The sequence below is a fragment of the Delphinus delphis genome, chromosome 2 (assembly GCF_949987515.2).
Source record: "Delphinus delphis chromosome 2, mDelDel1.2, whole genome shotgun sequence".
Classification (NCBI taxonomy): domain Eukaryota; kingdom Metazoa; phylum Chordata; class Mammalia; order Artiodactyla; family Delphinidae; genus Delphinus; species Delphinus delphis.
Window position 1 is genome coordinate 77056134 of NC_082684.1, and position 19588 is coordinate 77075721.

The 19588-nt window shown below is 54.8% G+C and overlaps 2 protein-coding genes across 2 annotated transcripts; one reads left to right on the forward strand and one right to left on the reverse strand.

Annotated features, from left to right (window-relative positions):
* Positions 1-942: 942 nt before the first annotated feature.
* Positions 943-8541, forward strand: LPCAT4 (lysophosphatidylcholine acyltransferase 4). The gene is made up of 14 exons (XM_060003538.2): positions 943-1327; positions 2566-2708; positions 3045-3265; positions 3638-3750; positions 3873-3933; positions 4220-4278; positions 4477-4511; positions 5043-5097; positions 5227-5309; positions 5575-5700; positions 6032-6164; positions 7313-7411; positions 7748-7934; positions 8209-8541. Exons 1-14 carry the CDS (start codon positions 1214-1216, stop codon positions 8361-8363), a joined length of 1584 nt encoding a protein of 527 aa, XP_059859521.1. The 5' UTR covers positions 943-1213; the 3' UTR covers positions 8364-8541.
* Positions 8542-9623: 1082 nt separating this feature from the next.
* NUTM1 (NUT midline carcinoma family member 1) lies at positions 9624-19308 on the reverse strand. The gene is made up of 7 exons (XM_060003539.2): positions 19293-19308; positions 16589-17297; positions 14414-14542; positions 13155-13294; positions 12356-12642; positions 11959-12072; positions 9624-11609 (listed from the first exon to the last, which is right to left on the reverse strand). Exons 1-7 carry the CDS (start codon positions 19306-19308, stop codon positions 9624-9626), a joined length of 3381 nt encoding a protein of 1126 aa, XP_059859522.1.
* Positions 19309-19588: the final 280 nt, after the last annotated feature.

Here is a 19588-nt window from a genome sequence, read left to right on the forward strand (position 1 = left end):
TCCAATAAAAGATTAATGGTACCCAATGACCCAATAGCCCATTGATCTGCCATTGTTCCCATTACCCTCAGGAAATGGTGACTGACAGGGATGCAGAAGAGAGAAGTAAAACAAGGTGAACTGAAGGCAGCTTCTTTCCACAAGCAACGAGGCTCTTATCTCCTTTTTGTCACTATTTCTGATTGTGTTACTGGCTGTGGATCTCAAAGCCTAGCCAGTTCCCTGATCTCACCATGGCCTGACGACCAGGGTCTAACCAGTTTATGTGCTTTCTAGGACAGTTTGGAATTTGGGGATGAGGGGTATCACTTTGTCCTCTTACACACTGGAGCGAAGGAGAGAAAGAAACAGAAAGAAAAAAGAGACTAGGAGGAAAAAGAGGGCTGCGTCCGGGGTCATCCCAGATTTTCAGGTTCGCACTACCCGTTCAGGCCTGGTTGAGCCCTGGTAAATGTATGACCAGCGTCTTGATGGTTGCCGGTACCTCACTCCTTGATGGAGTCCTCACACCAGAACAGGCAGCCCTGCCTAGCTCAGGCAGGACGCGGATGCCGAGAGCTGTTAGGCACAATACGGCCGCCAGAGGGCGCGAGCGCCTCAAGTCCACGCGCGATGGCGTCGACCCAACCAGGAAGGAAAGGTGGTCGGCCTCCGAGAGGTGGTGGGCCCCGCCTCGGCCGCGAGCTGCCGGCCTCCGCGCACTGCGTGCCCGCCCTTCCATTCTCATCCGCCCGAGGGCCCCACCCCGATTTGTGCTTGACAGGGTGACCTCGACGCCCGGGCAGAGTCTGAGGGCGTTCTCAGCTCCACTCGCTCCTCGCCGCCCCAAACTCGCTCCGAGCCGGAGGCCTGCGGGGAGGCGCGGGCCGGGTTTTCCGAGAGGGACGCCCGGAGGGGCAGGCCCGGGGTCAGCCCGCAGGCAGGCGCCGCGCTCCAGCATCCGGCCGCCTCGTAACAATGGCCCGAGGGGCTGCGAACGCTGTGGCGAGCGCGGGGGAGCTGGGGCGCCGGGACGCTGGAAGCCCCGCCCCTCGGCCGGCTCCTTGACAACGCGGGCCCGACCGCGCAGCCTGCTCCCCGCCCCTCTGCGCCCCGCACCAGGCGGGGCCGGGGCTAGATCGCCGCCGCCGCTGCTGCAGCTGCAGCTGCTGCTCTGCAAAGAGGGGCCCGGGGCCGGGCTGGGGTGCCCTCTCTCCCACGTTCTCCCGCCGCTATGAGCCAGGGAAGTCCGGGGGACTGGGCCCCCCTCTATCCCACCCCCGGACCCCCGGCGCCCCCCAACCCCTTCGTGCATGAGTTACACCTCTCCCGCCTCCAGAGGGTTAAGGTAAGGTATGGGCGGGGGGCGTCGGGAGGACTCGTGGGGATAGAAAAAGGAGGCCTTTTGGAGCCTTGATACAGATGGGGATCCGAAAAGGGGTCGGTGAGAGGCTAGCGGGGCGGGAGTCAGGGGGTGCGCACGTGGGGGCGGCAGGGGGTGGTCGAGGAGTCCTGGGGAGGACGCGGGCTTGGGCGACAGACAAGCTGAAGGTGTGTGAGAACTGACTAGGTGAGGATGGAGGATTGCAGGGGACCCACGGGTAGGGGAGGTGGAGGACGCGGGAGACTGCGGATTACATCCTGCGGAGGCCGATGGGCTAGGATGGAGGTAGAGGCCACGGATGGGGGGGGGGGCGGGCAGGGGCGTGCTGAGTGCTTCTGGGAGGCTCTGACTTGGAAGAGGTTTCTGGGCCCGGAGCCTGAACCCCCGTGCTCTTCCAGCAACCCCTCCTTTCCACTACCCACCCCACCCCCCATGCACTGCAGCACCTCCCGCTGGGGTGGGGGGAGGGAGGTGGAGAGGGGGGTTGGCTACAGGAAGTGGAGGGCTGCGCCGGCCTGGGGAGTGGTATGAGAAGGGAGTGTCCGAGGTTTCTGTTGCCTTCACCTCCCCTGAGGCCGGCTCCTGGGGCTCGGTTTGTTTACCTGCACTCTCCCCAGGGCAGCCCATGGAGTCACCCTGGCTCCTGGCAACCCCTACCCTGTGGAGTAGGGCCGATCTCTTTTCTCGCCTTTCCCCCAGTACTGGGGAAATGCTCCTGGGCAGAACTAGAGAATGGCCTGGGTCTGAAAAGTAGACCTCTCTGTTTCCCAACCCTCTGCCTCCCAGACCCGAAGTGGAAGGACTGTGCACCTGGTTTCTGTTAGACGTAGGAGCTATTTATGGAAGGTGGTGGTGGGAGGAGGAACCATCTCTAGCCTACCCTCCATCAAGCACAGTGCTGGGCGCTTTCACACTAGTTATCCTTGAATCCTCTCAACAGTCTTTCAGTTTTGTTGGTGTGATGGGCACCAGCTGAAAGACGGGAAAGTGAGGCCCCTGATGCCATTCATCTTTTATCCTCTTTCCCTCATTGGTGTCTTCATCCCACCTTGGGTTCCAGTCCCATCTCCTGTTCCCACACAACTCGTCTCCTGGTATACAGGGGTGATGGTCCTCTGCTCCTGGGTCCATTCTTGTGGGAGAGGGGAAGCCTGGAGGGAGCATCTCAACCCTGAAGTGGCCTCCTCTCCCACCCTCTGCAGTTCTGCCTCCTGGGGGCACTGCTGGCCCCCATCCGAGTGCTTCTGGCCTTTATCGTCCTCTTTCTCCTCTGGCCCTTTGCCTGGCTGCAAGTAGCTGGTCTTACTGAGGAGCAGCTTCAGGAGCCGATTACAGGATGGAGAAAGTAAGTGAGGAACCAGCCCCCGGAGACCCAGCTTCTCATTCCTCTTCCTTGCTATCCATTCTGCTCCCTCTTGAAGGAGAGGAGGAGGGAGGGTTCCGAAGCTCTCCTGCCCAGCCTGGGTAGGTGAGATGAGTCAGCCAGGCCCAGTCCCTGGTACCCAGGACCTCAACTCTAAATTTTGCACCCTGATATGTCCCAAAGTAACCAGAGACTTTAGCGCCTTTGCCAGGTAATAGAGGGCAAAAGAAGGACACCTGCTTTCCTGGGTGTCTGAGCCTGGGGGGTGAGTGAAGGTCAGGATCACGGTCTCCGCTGATGCCCAGCCTTGCCTTGCAGGACCGTGTGCCACAACGGGGTGCTGGGCCTCAGCCGCCTGCTCTTTTTCCTGCTCGGTTTCCTCCGGATTCGAGTTCGGGGCCAGCGGGCCTCCCGCCTTCAAGCTCCCGTCCTGGTTGCTGCCCCTCACTCTACGTTCTTTGACCCCATTGTTCTGCTGCCCTGTGACCTGCCCAAGGTTGTGTCTCGAGCTGAGAACCTTTCTGTTCCTGTCATTGGAGGTGAGAGATTAAGAGGAGTGAAGAGGGGAGATGACCACTCTGGGCGAAAGAGACAGGAATCAGAGACTCTGGAGAGGACTGGCCCTAAGCGGGGAGGGAGAAGTTAGAAGGGATATTGCCTGATGCTGGCAAATGAAATGCAAATTAACACCATTTGTGAAAAGCAACCTCTTCGACTCTGAGCTCTGTGCTTAGAAGAGAGCAGGGAGCTCTGGTCAGTACCCTAAAAGGGATAACACACCGGGAAAGGAGGGTCCCCAGGGCAAAGAGATAATCGGGAAGCATCTCCTACTGTTGAGGAAGGGAAGGCTGCAGGTGTTACTACCCCTGGGGAAGAACCAAGTGACTCCTTGTATCCTCTCCGGACCCCAGCCCTTCTTCGCTTCAACCAAGCCATCCTAGTGTCCAGGCATGACCCGGCTTCTCGGCGCAGGGTGGTGGAGGAGGTCCGAAGGCGGGCTACCTCAGGAGGCAAGTGGCCCCAGGTGGGTAAAAGGGTCTTTAAACCTCCTCGCCTTTTATGTCCTCCTGAAGAGGCTTCTTTTTCCTCTCGTCCCCTTCCACCCACCGCATTCCGGTCTCTTGATTTTTTTTTTTTTTTACCCAGGTACTATTCTTTCCTGAGGGCACCTGTTCCAACAAGAAGGCTTTGCTTAAATTCAAACCAGGTGAATAAAACAGCAGTGGATGGTAGGGCTGTAGGAAAAAGGAGCCCAGGATTTGGAGAGGGACTCTGGAATAACCCAAGAAGTGGAGGGGTGGGGGGGTGGGAGGAAGACGGGGAGCCTCCTAGCTGACACTGAAGAGTCTCCGTGAGTCAGAGAAAATTATAAATGAAATGGAGCAAGCCCAGATCTCATTGTAGAGCTGATCCAGATGCCTATACTTCATGCCCTCTAGCTACCTCCGTTCTCTAACCTCTGCCTGGGGGGTGGGGGTGGAAACGGGATCTAGGAGCCTTCATCGCGGGGGTGCCTGTGCAGCCTGTCCTCATCCGCTACCCCAACAGTCTGGTGAGTCTTAGTTCGAGAGGGGGGAGGGGGAGCACAAGTCCACCCTGAATGGGAATCAGTGAAAACCCCTAGTGCCACCATGGGATGTGCATGTGGGGTGGGTCAGGGTCAGGGTCAGGGCCTCTGCTCCAAAAGGGTTGGCCAGTTCCGGGGAAGAAAAATAATGCCTTTCTCCCCTCACCTCTGCTTACCACATAGGATACCACCAGCTGGGCATGGAGGGGCCCTGGAGTGTGAGTAGTGGTGTTCTTGGGGTGAGGGTGGGAAGTGGGGTCCCACAGAATTCCTGGTGCATCTTCCACCCTCCAGACAAGGTGAATAGCCCTTCTTCGTCCTGGGACTGAGAGAACTCTAGCGAAGGGGATGCCCCTGTCCCTCTGTTTTGTTCCCATCTCCTGCTGTAATCTGGAAGTGCCTTTAAGCTGTCCCACCTAATCATTCCTGCTGTAATCATAGTGACTTCTGACTTACTTGCCTAGCTTTTCTCGCTCGGTGGTCCGCACCACCCGGCTTGCCTCTTTTCCTCTGCCGGTTACTGAAAACCCTCGCATGCACGTCTTCCCCTGGCCTAGACCTGCAGCGTTCTCTCTCTTATGCTGCCGCCTTTCTGGCCCCTCTGCCTCCCGGCTGTATAGTCATCCAGCTGACTGTATGGCTAGTGGTTTATTCTTACGTCGGTGGACAGTACTTTGCCACTCCATCCTTGGGGTGCGGGGAGCCCGTAGTTAGAGATTGCTGAGCCTCTGAGGTCTCTTTTCTCTTAGACTCAAAGTCCTCTGGCTCACAGCCTCTCAGCCCTGCAGCATCGTGGATGTGGAGGTATGACCCCCCGTGGGTTGGGTGGGAGAGTGGGCACCTGCTGAGCCCGGAAGCTTTGCGGAAAGAGGGTGGAAGTGGTCACCCCTAGGTTCGAGGTCCTGATGAGAGGTCTGTGTGTGTGTGTTTCAGTTCCTCCCTGTGTACCGCCCCAGCCCGGAGGAAAGCAGGGACCCCACCCTCTATGCCAACAACGTCCAGAGGGTTATGGCACAGTAAGTGTCCCACAGGGTATTTCCTAGAACAGATATACAGGGCAGAGGGACCACAGGAGGGGAAGGAGGGCTGGGGTTTTGAGGCACACATGTGGGGAGGGGAATGGCTAGGGCAGGGGGAAGGGCTATTGGACAGCTGAGGTGGGGGAGGGGAGAGTGAAAGGGGCCTGATCTCTCCGTAGTCGGCAGGCCAGAATCAGTAATGAATGCACAGGCGAGTATTCTGCCTCATTTCCCCTGCTTTCCATCCCTCTTCATCCTGTAGGGCCCTGGGCATTCCAGCCACCGAGTGTGAGTTTGTAGGGAGCTTGCCGGTGATTGTGGTGGGCCGGCTGAAGGTGGCCTTGGAGCCGCAGCTCTGGGAACTGGGAAGGGTGCTTCGGAAGGCTGGGTAAGTGACCTTGAAGATGAGGGTGTGGGCAAGAGAAAAAAAGAAGAAAAAAGAGAACGGGTAGGAGGAAGAAGAGTCTTGAAAAAGAAAAAAAGAAAAAGTGGGAAGACAGAGGAATTTTTTAAAAGATAATGGGGTAAAAGGAAGGAGGAAAAAAGAAAGATACGTAATAACCCCAGTGACAAAAGTAGGAATGGCTCTCCGGGGACTATGAGTCAGAGTACATCTTAGAAAAACACCACATGTACCCGCACTGAGGCCAGGATCCTGCTGGGTGATGCGTCCAGAAGGAAACTGAGTCAGCTCTGCACCTTCGACAATTCCCTTGTAGGCTGTCCCCTGGCTGTGTGGACACTGAGGCAGAGCCAGGCCGGAGTCGAATGATCAGCCAGGAAGAGTTTGCCAGGCAGCTACAGCTCTCTGACCCCCAGATGGTGGCTGGTGCCTTTAGCTACTTCCAGCAGGTAAAGGGGCTGGGATGCTCGAGATATAAGTACAGTATCCGAGGGGCCATGTGGATGGCCAATATGGAGTCTGGGCTGGACGCTCTTAACAGCTATTGTTCGATGGACATCTTCTGAGGTCTGCTGGGAGATTCATTTTTTATATAGAGAGTGTCCAGTGCATAGAACAGCAATGTTTTACTCATTGTGGAAAAGAACAATTGAGAAATGATGGTCAATGAGGTCCATAAATTTCTGAGGCATTTTGGAGATCGGCAGAGATGGGGATCATATGACCTTGTGGGGCACTGGGGGAGGGTTAGGTGGGAAGGTGACATACAGAGGAGACAACATTGGACAGGTTAGACAGTTAAGGGTTTGAGACCCAGAAGTATGTGTAATACTTGGGCAGATTTTTAAAACATATCCCAGAGCTTCTCTGGGGGATTCCTGAACCTTCTCAAGAATCTTGGTGAGCTGTATATTTCCTGGGATTTAACCAGGTTGTCTTGTCCAATTATAATAACCCCAGAAGGTTCATAATGTTTATGAACAACTCCCAGTGGTCCCAAGGACTTCTTTTTGACCTAAGATGCAGACCATGGTTCTCAACATCCTCTCAGAGAACAGAGAGTGATCCAGGTGTGCTGAGTCCTTGGACTGGGGCAGACAGTCCCTGAAAGGAGCTTCCCATCATAGCCTGTAGAAGAACAGAACCAAAACCCAGGTGCCCCAGTCCCACATAGATCTGACACAGCAGGTATCCTCAGGGAGTTTTTTGGTAAGGAATTATGCCAGTGGCCCCCTGTTAGTTTGTTGGACCCGTTCTCCCACATAGGCCAAGTCAGAAGAGAACCAGTTTTTCCAGCTTGGGGTCCAGAATGCCCTGATAGTATATCAGAAACTTGATGGTAACTTCAGCATACCTGAGGGATTCTATCGTTCCTAGGAGATCCCTTTATAGGAGAGCTTTGTCACCAGGCAAACCCATGCCCCGAGAGGACTGTCCGAGATCCCGGAGAGTTTAGGGCTCACGGTTCTGAGGGAAGTGGACACAGGCAGGGGTCCCCCCCAGGCCTGACGAGAAGAGGGAGGAGCTGAGATCCAGAGCAGGAAGGGGCACACGGGATTGGTCCCTGCATCGCCCTGGTTTATCTTCCACCCTCCAGGATGCCAGGGGTTTGGTGGACTTCCGAGACGTGGCCCTTGCGTTGGCGGCTCTGGATGGGGGCAGGAGCCTGGAGGAGCTGACTCGCCTGGCCTTTGAGGTATCAGGACGTTGGGGTGGGAGGCACGTGGAGGCTGTGCTCACCCTGCCTGGAGGCCTGTGCGGTGTACAGTCTCAGGTGCCTCCGGACGGTAGGCGCTCGGTGTCCCAGGGCCACGCTGTCTGAACCGCAGAGACCCAGCGTCTCTGCCGAGGCCTCGCTGGCAACAGGAAGAAGGCAGCAGCCGTGACGATTATATTTCGAAAGGGCCCGGGGTGGGAGGTGGGGGGCAGGAGGCCTGGGCTCCACACTCTTGGAAGAGGAGGAGCCTGTCAGACAGACATGCGGGGCGACAGCACGAGGAGAGAGATTGACTTGCGTCCCTTTCCCTCCCAGCTCTTTGCCGAGGAGAAAGAGAAGCAAGCCGAGGAGAAAGAGAAGCAAGCCGAGGGGCCCGGCCGCCTGCTGTACAAAGATGGCTTCAGCACCATCCTGCACCTGCTGCTGGGCTCGCCCCACCCTGCTGCCAGGACCTTGCACGCCGAGCTGTGCCAGGCAGGAGCCCGCCAGGGCCTCTCCCTCTGTGAGTCATGGCCTCCCAGGCCCCTCGCGGGCACTCGGAGCGCCCCCGGCACTGGGCTGGGAGGGAACAGGACCGGCAGCCACCCTGTGGGAACAGGACGTCCGAGGGGCAAGGCTGGGAGGAACCAGCTGGGGAGGCAGAGGATGTCAACTTGGATTTGAGACAGTGAGGCTGAGATGCGAGGAACAGGACATACCAGTTCTGAGAAGAGGGTTGGGGACCACTTGCTCTCCTCTTCAGGTCTTTACTTTCCCGTCTCGCTCTTGCCATGCAGGTGAGTTCCAGGACTTCTCCGTTCACCACCCGCTCCACGGGAAGCTCTTCGGCACCTACCTGCGCCCCTCGCAGACACCAAACGCCTCCTCCCCAGACAGCGTCCCTGCTCTGGCCAACGGGGCCGTGCAGGCCCCCAAGCAGAAGGGCGACTGAGCACCTCGACCTCCCCAGCTCGCACCCGCCCACAGACTCAGGGCAGCGCCAGAGGCCAACCCTGGCCCTCAAGCCCGTCTCTGTCCTGCTTGACTTTTTGTTATCGTTGTTGGTTTTTTTAAGTTGGTTTTCATTTTTTGTTCGTTTGGTCTTATTTTGTAAGAAACTATTTTATATATAAATATATATCTATATCTATTTAAAAAAAACAACGAAGCTCAGTCACATTGGCGGTATCATTAGCTGGGAAGGAAAGGGACTCATGATTTCAGACCGCCCATGGGAAGATCCCAAAGGTTCTCAAGGTCAGTCCTCTTGGCCACAGCCAATGAGTCCTCGTCACTTCCAGACGGAGCATGCAGATCTCGTATCCTCCCTCCTGTTGTCATACCCTCTAACAGGCCTCCTCACAAACCTCTTTTCAGCTTATTCCCTCTTGTTCTGTCCTCATTAGAGGTTAAAAAATAGCTAATTACCATTTCATGTTTAATAATCCTACTGAGATTGGTTTCCACCCGCCATAGTAGGGACAGAGACCTGTGTTAGGAACTAACCGTCCTGCCTGCAGCCCAGGGGGTTTCTGCCGTAGGATGAATTGCGGACATATAAGTCCCTTCTGTCCAGCTGCTTTTCAAGGAAGAAGAAAAGGCCCCCCCCTAAAGAAGGTGCTGTGTCTAGGCACAATTATGGAAATTAGTTAGATTTAGAAAACAGATACCTATCCCAGAAATCTGACAGGTTAAAAAGAAGGGCTTTTCCATCTATGGACTTTTAAAGAGAAACAGATACTGGTAGGATATCCAGAGAAGCCCTCCGAACACCACATCCAGGCTTCTGATGAGGGAGGAATAAAGTAATCATGGGGGACCCTCAGCGCCAGGGCTTATCAGAGGGCCTAGAAGAGGCTGGAAAGTCACCTGGACCCATCAAATCCGAGGCCGCCCTCACCTCCTTTCTTCTTTTCAGCATCTTACCACAGCTAGAGCAAAGACATGATACAAAGGGGCACACTGAAAGCATTTTCCAACAACAAAATCTTTATTTTTTTTTTTTCCCCATACAACTTCCAAAGGTACTCCCCCCAACCTCTCACCAAGGGGACCACCTCTAGCCTAGCCCTTTCCCACGCTTGCCACTTTTGCAGAACAATAAAACAACTTAGGGCTGAGAACAACAGTTGGTGTGTCCCCAGGGTGAGATCTACTCTGGGCCCCCCAGCTGCAGGGACTGGCAGGTGGGACAGGATGGTCCCGCTGCCCCCTACTGGGTACGACATCGTTTCTTCCTCCTGCCTGTGAGGAAACCATCACGCCTTCTTTTACGAGGCTGTGCGGCCCGAACCACTCCCAGAGGCAGGGGTTTCTTCCCAGGTGCCCCAAGTTCAGCTCCCTGGAAGGGCCTCTTTTCAGCAGGGGCTGGGCCTCCAACTAGAGCTCGCTTCCCAGACTTGGCAACAGGATACGGAGGCTGGCTGAGGCCTCTTGCCTCAGCAACGAGGGAGTGGGATGCTCTCTGGGCCCCCCGACCCCCTGAGGAGAACAGGCCTGAGGCAGGGCAAAAACTGAGGGGAGGCCCCCTTGGTGAGAGGCTAAGTTTAGAGGCCAAGAGGTGGGCAAAGTTGGAGAATTCCTCGTCCTCCTCGTCCCCCCACTCCTCGCCTTTGGCCCCATCTGCTGAGCTGCATGTTTCTTTGACAGGAGAGGCTTCTCTCAGAACTAATCTAGGGGAAGTTCTTCTAAGGCCCTGGTGGGGAGCCGTTGATTTGGGCGTCCCATGTGCGTAAGACTCTGGATCTCCTGGTAAGGGAGCAAGGTCTTTAGGCTCAGATAAATCAGTATCCTCCCTGCCTTCTCCTTGGGGGTCATAAGAATTAAAACTTAGTGGGCAGGTATCCTTACTGACCCCTAGCTGGAGGCCACCGGCATCCCTAACATCTAGTATGTTGACCTGATCTGTGGCTTCCACCAGGGGAGAAGTGGAATTGCCTCCGCTCCCTGCCTCTGGGCTGGCCTCAGGGAAGGAGGAGGTATCCTGGGTCCCCAGGATAAGGATGTTGCCTTGATTTGCAGGCAGGAGGGTTTCTTCAGAAGCCCCCAGTGTAGAGGCACCAATTCTGCTTTCTAGCAACGGGGGGCAACCTTCAACCCACAGATGCTTGGGATCCCATAGAGTCTCAGGGCTCTGTTCTCTATTTTCTTTAAGGCTTGAGGCCGGGCTGTTGGCCCTCAGAGGTCCTGACGAGCTGCAGTAGTTTCTCTTTTCTAGGGCAGCTGTGGCATCTGTGCCTGCACAGCTAACTATGCTGCTTCCCACATCCCCAGGTGCTGTGTTTTCTCCAGGACCCAGAGAAATGTTGCTTCTGGAGCCCAATGCCTGGCCGCCCTGCTGGTGCTCAGTGACACATTCCCAATCATGGAAGTTCTCTATGACCTCCTCGATCTGTAAGGGCATCTCCAAGCCTACGGCATCCATCTCACTGCTGAGCCAAACTCCCGGACTGAGGGAGGCCCCGTCCCCGCCCCTATCCCCACCTGCTCTAGGGGAAGGGTTCTGGTCGTAACTCTGAACCGTGGGAGGACCTCTGTCATCTCCCCACATAGCCCCTGAAGAGCCTTCCTGGGGCACTGCTAATGGCTCCGTCTCCTGGGGAGCCACTCCAAGACCCCCTATCTGTCGTTCAGTCTGCAGCCCCAGGGCCTGCTTTTCTGACCCCTGTCCTTGCAGAGGAGCCAGCTCTGCAAGTCCAGCATCCAAACTGAGAACTATCTCGAACTGGGGGCCTTCCTGCCAGCAAAGGGGCAGAGCCTCGGAAGTCCTATCACCCACCAGGGAGCACCCGGGGGACTCAGCGCCTCCCAGGTGGCCATCCTGAAGTGGGGCTATCTGGTTTGTAACCTTCCCAGACCCTCTTCTCTCTATACGTAAGGGCCCTTGCGTTCCCTGTGGAGCTGCAAGTTCTAGCTGCAGGTCCCAGCCACTGGGGGATGGCAGAGTGTTCCCATCCCTGCACATCCCCCTCAGGCCATCTAAGTCCTGCTCCTGCCCAGCAGGCACTTCTCTTGCCCGCTTTCCCAGAGAAGCAGACTTTCCAGCCACCCAAAGCCCAGGTGAGGGCCGAGGCCGCCCAGCCCCATCTTCATCCTCATCAGAAACAGAAGGACGCGAGTCCAATAGAGCTCCACTGCAGCTTGGAGGTGCCTCTGCGTCCTCCTCCTCTTCCAAGGGCAGGAGTCGCTGCTGGACCAGCTAGAAGGAGAATGGACAGATATTGTTCTATATGTGGTTGTGAGAAGGGGTGGCGGGCTGGGTGTTGGGTAGATGATACTTGGGCAGGGCAGGGAACGCAAGCAAGTGGCTTAAGTAACGGCCTCAAAGCCAGATAACCACAGCTCTTCTTTTCCACCTTCTTGGGTCTTATTCCCATGCTTTGAGCCCTTATGCTTCCCGTTTCCACGGTCCCTTGCCTACTTGTTCTGCACCCAAAGCTGACTGCTGAAGCTGTTTGTCTCTAGGAGCCATACCATCCAAGACAGTGTAGGGTTAGGTAAAGCCACGGGAGCCTCTCATTCTGATAGTCTCTACCTCCCAGGTTTACCTGGACAAGACCGAGTCCTTCTTGTTCCAGCTCCTCAGTTAAGGCCAAGGGATCCCTCTGTTGTTCTGGGGACAGCAGATCTGCCAAAAATTGAGGGTGAATGACGGCCTCCACCTGGGGAAATGGAAGGAAAAGTGATGGGAGTTCTTGACAGGAGATAACGGGAGCCAAGAGGCTCTAGAGAAGCAGCGATGCACCTCCCTACTCACCACCCTCTCCCTGGGCTTTTAGAAAACACCAGCTTCACGCATCCACGTGTGTGTACCCATGCACACATATTCCTCAGCACGGAAGACAGTCGAGTCGCCCACTGCCTCGGGCAGAACCCTAGATTTTTGATTCCCTGGAGTTCCCACCCCAGGATCTGCTAGAAACCAGACACCCAGGGCCAGCCCACCTTGGAGACAAAGGCCTCCTGAGAACACAGTTCATCGATGTAACTCAGGAGATCCGCATCTGGATACATCCCTTCCTCCTGCCGCTGCTGCTCCTCCTCTTCCTGTTTTCCATCCGACTCCTCGGTGGCCAGGTGGCTCGCCAGCAGCCCTTCCATGATGTCGGTGTACTCCTTCGCCGCCTCTGGTGGGATCTCCTTGGGTGCCTCAGGAGCCGGAGGCCTCTGGGTCTTGCGCTGCCGCCGGCGGGGCCCCCGCGCCTTGGAGGCCGCCTTCTTGGGAATGTACACTGAGGGGGTGAAGCAGGAAGGAGAAATGGGAAGCGGCACCGAGGCCTCGGCTTCTGCCTCTCACCAGCATTTGTAACGGCAACCTGGGCACGTTGAGACGGTTCCAGACTGGAGCAGGCAGACCTGACACACGGTACCAGCCAGGGGAGGATATTTAGGAGCTGGAGGGTCTGAGAGAGAATCTGGATGAGGAATCTCAGAACCCCTGAAACTCCAAAGAGCCCCCTGATCCAGCCCCCATTTCTTGGGTGGATGAAGTATCATGTGCCTCAATTACAGTCTCTGAGAGAGAGTAGTTGGTTTACTTAGCCAAGATCAATACCTAGCTTAGGACAAAGGGAACCTGAGAACTCAGTCTCCTATGTATGTCCTGTTTGGAACATCAAATGCCCCTGCCTGGAGGGAAACTGGTAGAAGCACAGGCAATGCCTCCCCTGATCCGTGACTGGTTTCTGCACACCTCCCTTTGAGCTTCTGGCCCACGGTTCCTGTTGGAATTGGGCGGCCTTACCTGCCTGCTGGCAAACCTCGGGGGCTGGGGTCCCTGGAGGATCAAGCTTCAGAGGGGCTTCAGGAGGCACGCCCTGGGACCCATTCATTAGCTGCGTGTTCTGAACCTGCACCTCCTCCGCGGCCTCAAACTCCATGAACCTGCAGAGGGTGCCGAAGGCCCAGGCAGTGCTGAGAAGACCAAGATCCATTCGAAACTCAGACACAAGACCCCAGGGTATCTACTCACAGAGGGCCGAATAACAGTTCTGGGGAAAACTCACAAGGTCTCCACATAGCCCCCCTACCTGCAATCGTCACTTAGGAAGCTTGTTAAGAAAACAATCTAGAGCTTGTAGGCTTCACAGGACAGAGCCACGCATGGCTTTTTCATACGCTATCTCACCCAGCATCGGTGAGGGTATACAGCAGCGATTAATACAGGTTTGTTGAATTCAGTCAGGCCTATGCCACAACCTGGCAAGATCCCACACGTGGGCCGCTCCTCAAGGCCTCCTCTGCCCCTGCCTACAACCATAAAGGATGCCTGAAATCCCAAAGCAGGGCCTGGGTTGCAATTTAAGGCAGGTTCCCAGCAAGAAGCAGCGCTGAGATCCAGGAGTCCTGAGGCTGGGACTGGGGTCCTGGAAGGGTAAATCTAGGAGGTATGGGTCCAGATTTGGGGGAGAAAGTGATAGTTAAGCTCGGAGGGAAGGGTTCATTTTCCTGAGTTACTTTTTTAACCGAGGAGATTATCATGGAGAAATGGGGGATATGAACCAGAAGACCACTCTGGGCATCCAGGACCTTGCCCTGACAAACCTCTTCGAGAACCAGCCCCTCCCTAAGATGACGGGCTAAACTCTTTCCAGAGGAGTGGTGGCCCCAAGGTCTGCATCAGTAGTCACTTGCTACCTGGTCAGCGAGACAGGAAAGAACCTGCCTAGTAGGGCTTACCTCCTCATTGCTAGGTTCCCTTCAGCATGGACTTTTGACACCAACCGGGCTCCAATCCCATCCTAAGAGCTTCAATATCAAGGCCCCTATACAACTCAAGGTCTGGAGAAGGGAGAGCTTCCAAGAGGAGATAGGATAGAAAAGCCCAAGAGTCAAGATGGTGGAAGAAGCAGTGAGGATCCAGGAGACCCTATGCTAGTCTACACCTCTCCTCCAGCATCCCTTATAGTAACCATCCACAGCCCAGACCCAAGCCTCTCTTACCTGCTCCCACCCCTCAGCCACACAGCCCCCCTGGGGAGGATGAGGGTTGGTGGGACTCACTTTTCTGCCATCTCATAAAAGATCATCCGGTTAAAGTTGCTGGTACGTTCCCACTCCTGCACAGCCCTTGGCAGTCCCTCCTCCATGGTCATAGTGGGCTTCCGCCGGGCCGGGGAACGAAGCACTGGGCTAAAACCCCCATTGGGTCAGTCACAGTCTACAAGTGTACCCCCCCTCCCACCTGCCCTGACACCCACCTCAGTGCACACCCCCGGCCCCTCATCAGATCAAACATGCCCCACAGTCCCTGTCACATCCCACTGCTGATTAGATCCCAGACCCCCAACCTCACATCCATCCATTCACCACACTGGCCCTTCTTCCCACTGAAATTTACAAACCTCGCACAAAATCAGACTGTTTGTCTCCCCACCCTTTAAAATCAACTACCCTGAATTCTCACAGTGCTGTCCTCAACAAAACATGAGGAAGAAAGCGCTCATGTTACTCAATTAATGGGATTCATTGTAAAGTAGGCTGAACCCTGCCCAATGGCTCTTACATTTTTAAAAAGGCACTCCCTAACCCAAATGAATCTAATTAAAGGCTGTGTGGTGTTTTTATGTGTTGGTTTTTAAGTGTTTTTTTGCCTCTGGGATACCCGTCACAGGCAAATATCAATACTCTTTGAGCTCTTTATGATGCATTTTTGCCTTTCTGACTTCCCATGAGTCCTCAATCATTATTGTGTAGAATCACCTGGGGAAGCTTGTTATAACCATGGATGCCAGCGCCCCAGAATCCCAGTTCTGAGCGTCTTACCAGCCTCGCGGGTGACTGTGGCAGAGGGTCTGGACTGCACTTTGGGGGAGACCCTGCCCAGAGCCCCTGAACGTGGAGAATAGAAATAGGCCAGGAGTTAGCAATTCAGCCTGCCAGCCTCCAAGAGAGAACCCAGAGCTGTCTGCAGAAAGCGGGAAGTCGGTACGGTGATCTACACCAAGGACTTTGGGGGAGCCTTTCGATTTATTCACTCCAGAGTCAGGATGGAAGGGGGGATTCCTTTAGGGGTTCAGCCACTGGAGGAACAACAGGTACAGTTGTTTTTTTTTTTTAAGTCCAGTAAGATGTGGCATGCGTTATATGGTGGTTTACACAAAATGCTGAGAGTACAGTGCAGTTGAGAGAGACGGAGGGTCTTGGTGGGAAGAAAATTCCCCAGATGGTCAATGACTTTGCTTTATAAACATAACAGCCTATGACTCTGGGCTCCCAGGCCAAGCATCCGCTCACACAGACATTTTGGCCCTTTGTGAGTTCTTCTCCTCTTCTAGATTGCCTTTTAATGATAACAATAGCAGCTACCACTTAATGAAGCATTCTCTGTGCCAGGCGCTCTGCTGAGCATTTCACATACATTAACTCATTTCATCTTTTCAGCAACGTTCTGAGGAGGGTATAATCATCCCCTTTCTAGATGAGAAAACTGAGGGCAAAGAGAGTAAATGCCAGGGCCCAGGATGACAAATCTAGTGAGTGGTGGGGCCTTGGTCCTCGACCACTAAGCAAGCTCTACCGCCTCCCTATTTCAACTTGAATTCTCCTGAATAAAACAGGGGGCAGTGTGGGGGATTCTCTGGCGGTCCAGTGGTTAGGACTCGGTGCTTTCACTGCCATGGGCCCGGGTTCGATCCCTGGTTGAGAAAATAAGATCCTGCAAGCTGCGAAGCGTGGCCAAAACAACAAAAACAAAAATCGGGGGGCGGTAGAGAGGGTGGCACACAAGCTCCTCAGCCCGGCCGCACGCCATTCTCCCCTCCCAGTGCTCCTCATCCTGGCCAGTTTGGACAGCTCAACTCCATGCCAAAAGGTAGTAAAATAGAACGGGAGGGCCCTGGCACTCGGTATCAGAGACCCGAGTTCCAATCACTGCTCTGAGCTGCAGTCTTCTCATCCGTAAATGAGGATGACCATAAAAATGCCTGCCTGAACTCACAGGGTTGTGAAGATCACTTGAGAGGAGACACCTGAAAGCTCGTTATCATCTGGCACGTGGGTAAAGAGGCTTGTTATGGTTGTGGCCCTCGTCGTTATTATTTTCATTATCATAGCATCTCCAGCACCCTCATCACCTGCCCTCAAGTATTCCTAACTAGCCTAACCTCTTTTGTCCATCCCCAAATCCTCCTTATTTAAAAGCCTCTAGAATAATGAATCTCAGGTCTCTCCACTTACATAAGAAAGCAGGAAAGGGCCTCTGCATCAGGACTTTGGGATGAGTGCCTCCTTGCCAACGCTCTGTAGCGCTGCCAGCATTGGAAATTCTCATAAACACCCTTGGAGGTATAAGAGAGGTCATCCAGTGAGGGCTTGGATCGGGTAGCCGCAGGACCTCCTTCCCCAGTTGCCCCATGCGGCCCTGGCGAAGCCTTTTCCGGGGGCACGATGGGGGCCAGTTGGGCAGCTGGTAATGGAGCCTGAGTAGGAAGGCCTGGGAGGCCCTCCTGGCTCACCCCAACTGCCTTCGGGGGCAGAAGGGTCTTCACATTAGAGACTGTCAGGAATCCGGGGGCAGGACTCTCAGGGCCCCCGAAGGGAGCGCCTGAGGCAGTCCTGTTGAGGGCGGCCTGAGTAAGGATAAAGTTCTGAGTTTGGGAGGGCTCAGCTGGCCCTCCTTCTGTCTTGACTTTGACAGTGACCTTGCCAGCTCCAGCTCCACTGGGGCCAGGGCCCCCATCCCCTGTCACCAACAATGGGCAGGGGAAAGCAGAGAGCACCAGAGGGTTGCCTGCAGAGAGTGCTGAAGGCATGGGGTGCTGCAAGGGCGGCCCCCAGGGTGGTTGGTCTGATGGGCCAGGACCAGGCTGTGGGAAGGGAAGTGCAGTGAAAGGAGACAGGGCAGCGCCAGGTTTCAGGATCATGTCGTGTCCTGGCAATGGCGACGCTGCAGAGACAAAGAAAACGAGTGGCTGGAGAAGGAGAAGAGGAGACCAGAAGCTAGGTCATCTGAGTTCCACTCTAGTCCCTGAAGAATCAGAGCCCTGATTCTCAACAGGTGAGGGAGGGGGGACATGTAGAGTTTGCAAATGTCCCCCAAGTATTTCTGATGTCCCTTACTCCCTGCTGAGAATTAGTGCGCTAGGGAAGCAAGTTGCAAGGACCCTTAGGCCCACGAGTTCATACCCCATAACACATGTCACCCAGCATACGGGTACATTCCAAACACCCTCACGCCACCTGGATTCTGCTCTCAGCTGCTCTGTGGTCCCTGCCACCAGACGCAGAAGCACTGTTCCCAGGAAGGGGGTGTGTGTGCATTAGATGTTTTGTTCCCAGGAATTTTGTTACATAACAGCCAGGAATGACTAGAGATAAGAGCCAGGAAATGGGTAAGGGGAAGGCGGTGTGGGGAGGAGGTTTCCAGAGCTTTAAGGAGATGCGGGACCTATTAAAACGTTATCTGTGATCCTTCTGCTTGGAACACCTAATATCAGAAATTTAGGGTCCACTTTTGAACAAGGCACTGACAATGAAGTCTGAAACACAGTTCAGGGGCTATGTGGACTCTAGTCAAAGACACCAGGGATAAATACATAAAACGTGTACTTAATTAATCAGGATGTGTATCTCCTAGGACTTTATTTTTTTACGTTTTTTTTATTTTTTAAGATGTTGGGGGTAGGAGTTTATTAATTAATTAATTAATTTATTTTTGCTGTGTTGGGTCTTCATTTCTGTGCCAGGGCTTTCTCTAGTTGTGGCAAGCGGGGACCACTCTTCATCTCGGTGCGCGGACCTCTCACTATCGCGGCCTCTCTTGTTGCGGAGCACAGGCTCCTGAAGCGCAGGCTCAGTAGTTGTGGCTCATGGGCCTAGCCGCTCCGCGGCATGTGAGATCCTCCCAGACCAGGGCTCGAACCCGTGTACCCTGCATTAGCAGGCAGATTCTCAACCACTGCGCCACCAGGGAAGCCCAGGACTTTTAATAATAGTAGCAGAAGATCATCTGCCTAATTTCATGCTACTCTCCTCCCCCTCTTATAAAGAATATTCCACTGGTAAACTAACAACATTCAGCTTCCGCTGCTTCCTGATCATGAAGGAGACATGGAATACGAGCAAACCCTTCACCTCAACCACAGAGCAGAGGGCCAGGAATACTCCCCGAAGTATGGAACACAGTGAAATGGGTCTGAAGGCCTGAGTTCCACAAAAGGTAGAAAGACACAGCATCTCAGGGAAGCCCCAGTTCTCATCCCTGCTGGAGTGACCCACTTCCCCTGGCCCTGGGAAAGCAAGGAAAACTGCTCCCTGAACTAGAAGAGAAGCCCTCGCTGGGGCTGCAAGGAGCCAAGAGGCTCTAAGCAGAGGCACTTACAGCACCTTCTGGTCTAGCTTCCGAGAGGACATTTCTCTACAGACTTGGCAACAGATGACCCCACTGAACAGTTTTCTAGCAAAGGCTTCCACTCGCCCCCACCCGATAAGAGCGAGAGCAGCCCCAGCTCAGTTCTCTCAGGGCAAAATTCTAGAGCAGCCTCCAATTGCCTAAAGAAGACACCAGAACTTGGGTCTTCCCTTTGAAACCCTCTGTGTCCCTCGTAACACACACCCCTGCCCGTGCCACACAAACACATGTTGAAGGAATCCCTCTTCCAGAGAAGTAAGTTGCTAACTACCATCCCTTCTCTCTACTCAGCACTTTCTTCGGAGGCACTTTGATCTGCCACCCAGGGGGCCCTCTTCCTTCCCCAACCCATAGTCTTAATGGCACGATCTCCTTCCCCAGCCTCCCCAAGTGTGATGCCTTTGACGGGGTCTAGTGTTCTCACATCCCTCGAGGTCAGCCCAGAGAGCTGGTCCCCACGTAAAGTGTCAAGTTTTGAATCTCCAAGGGGGGAGCAGGTGGCAGGGACCTTCCCCCCACCTGCAGACTCACCTCCATCGGAAGACATCCTCTCAGGTTTGGGCACTAACCGCGGCTGTCTGGAAGCCTCCAGAATGAGACAGGCAGGTACAGGACCCAGAGAGTAACCTGGCTCCAGTAGATACACAAGGATCCAAGGAAGGGAGGGTAAAGATCAGATCAAAACAGAACTAGAATCTAGGACTCAAGGCATTCTGCAGTGGGGGAGGGGAGGGGGGATATAGGGTGAGGTTAGGGAGATATTCCATGAAGGGCTCTGGTATGTAGGCAGTAACCAGGAATTCCCTCCAAACCAGAGTATGGCAACC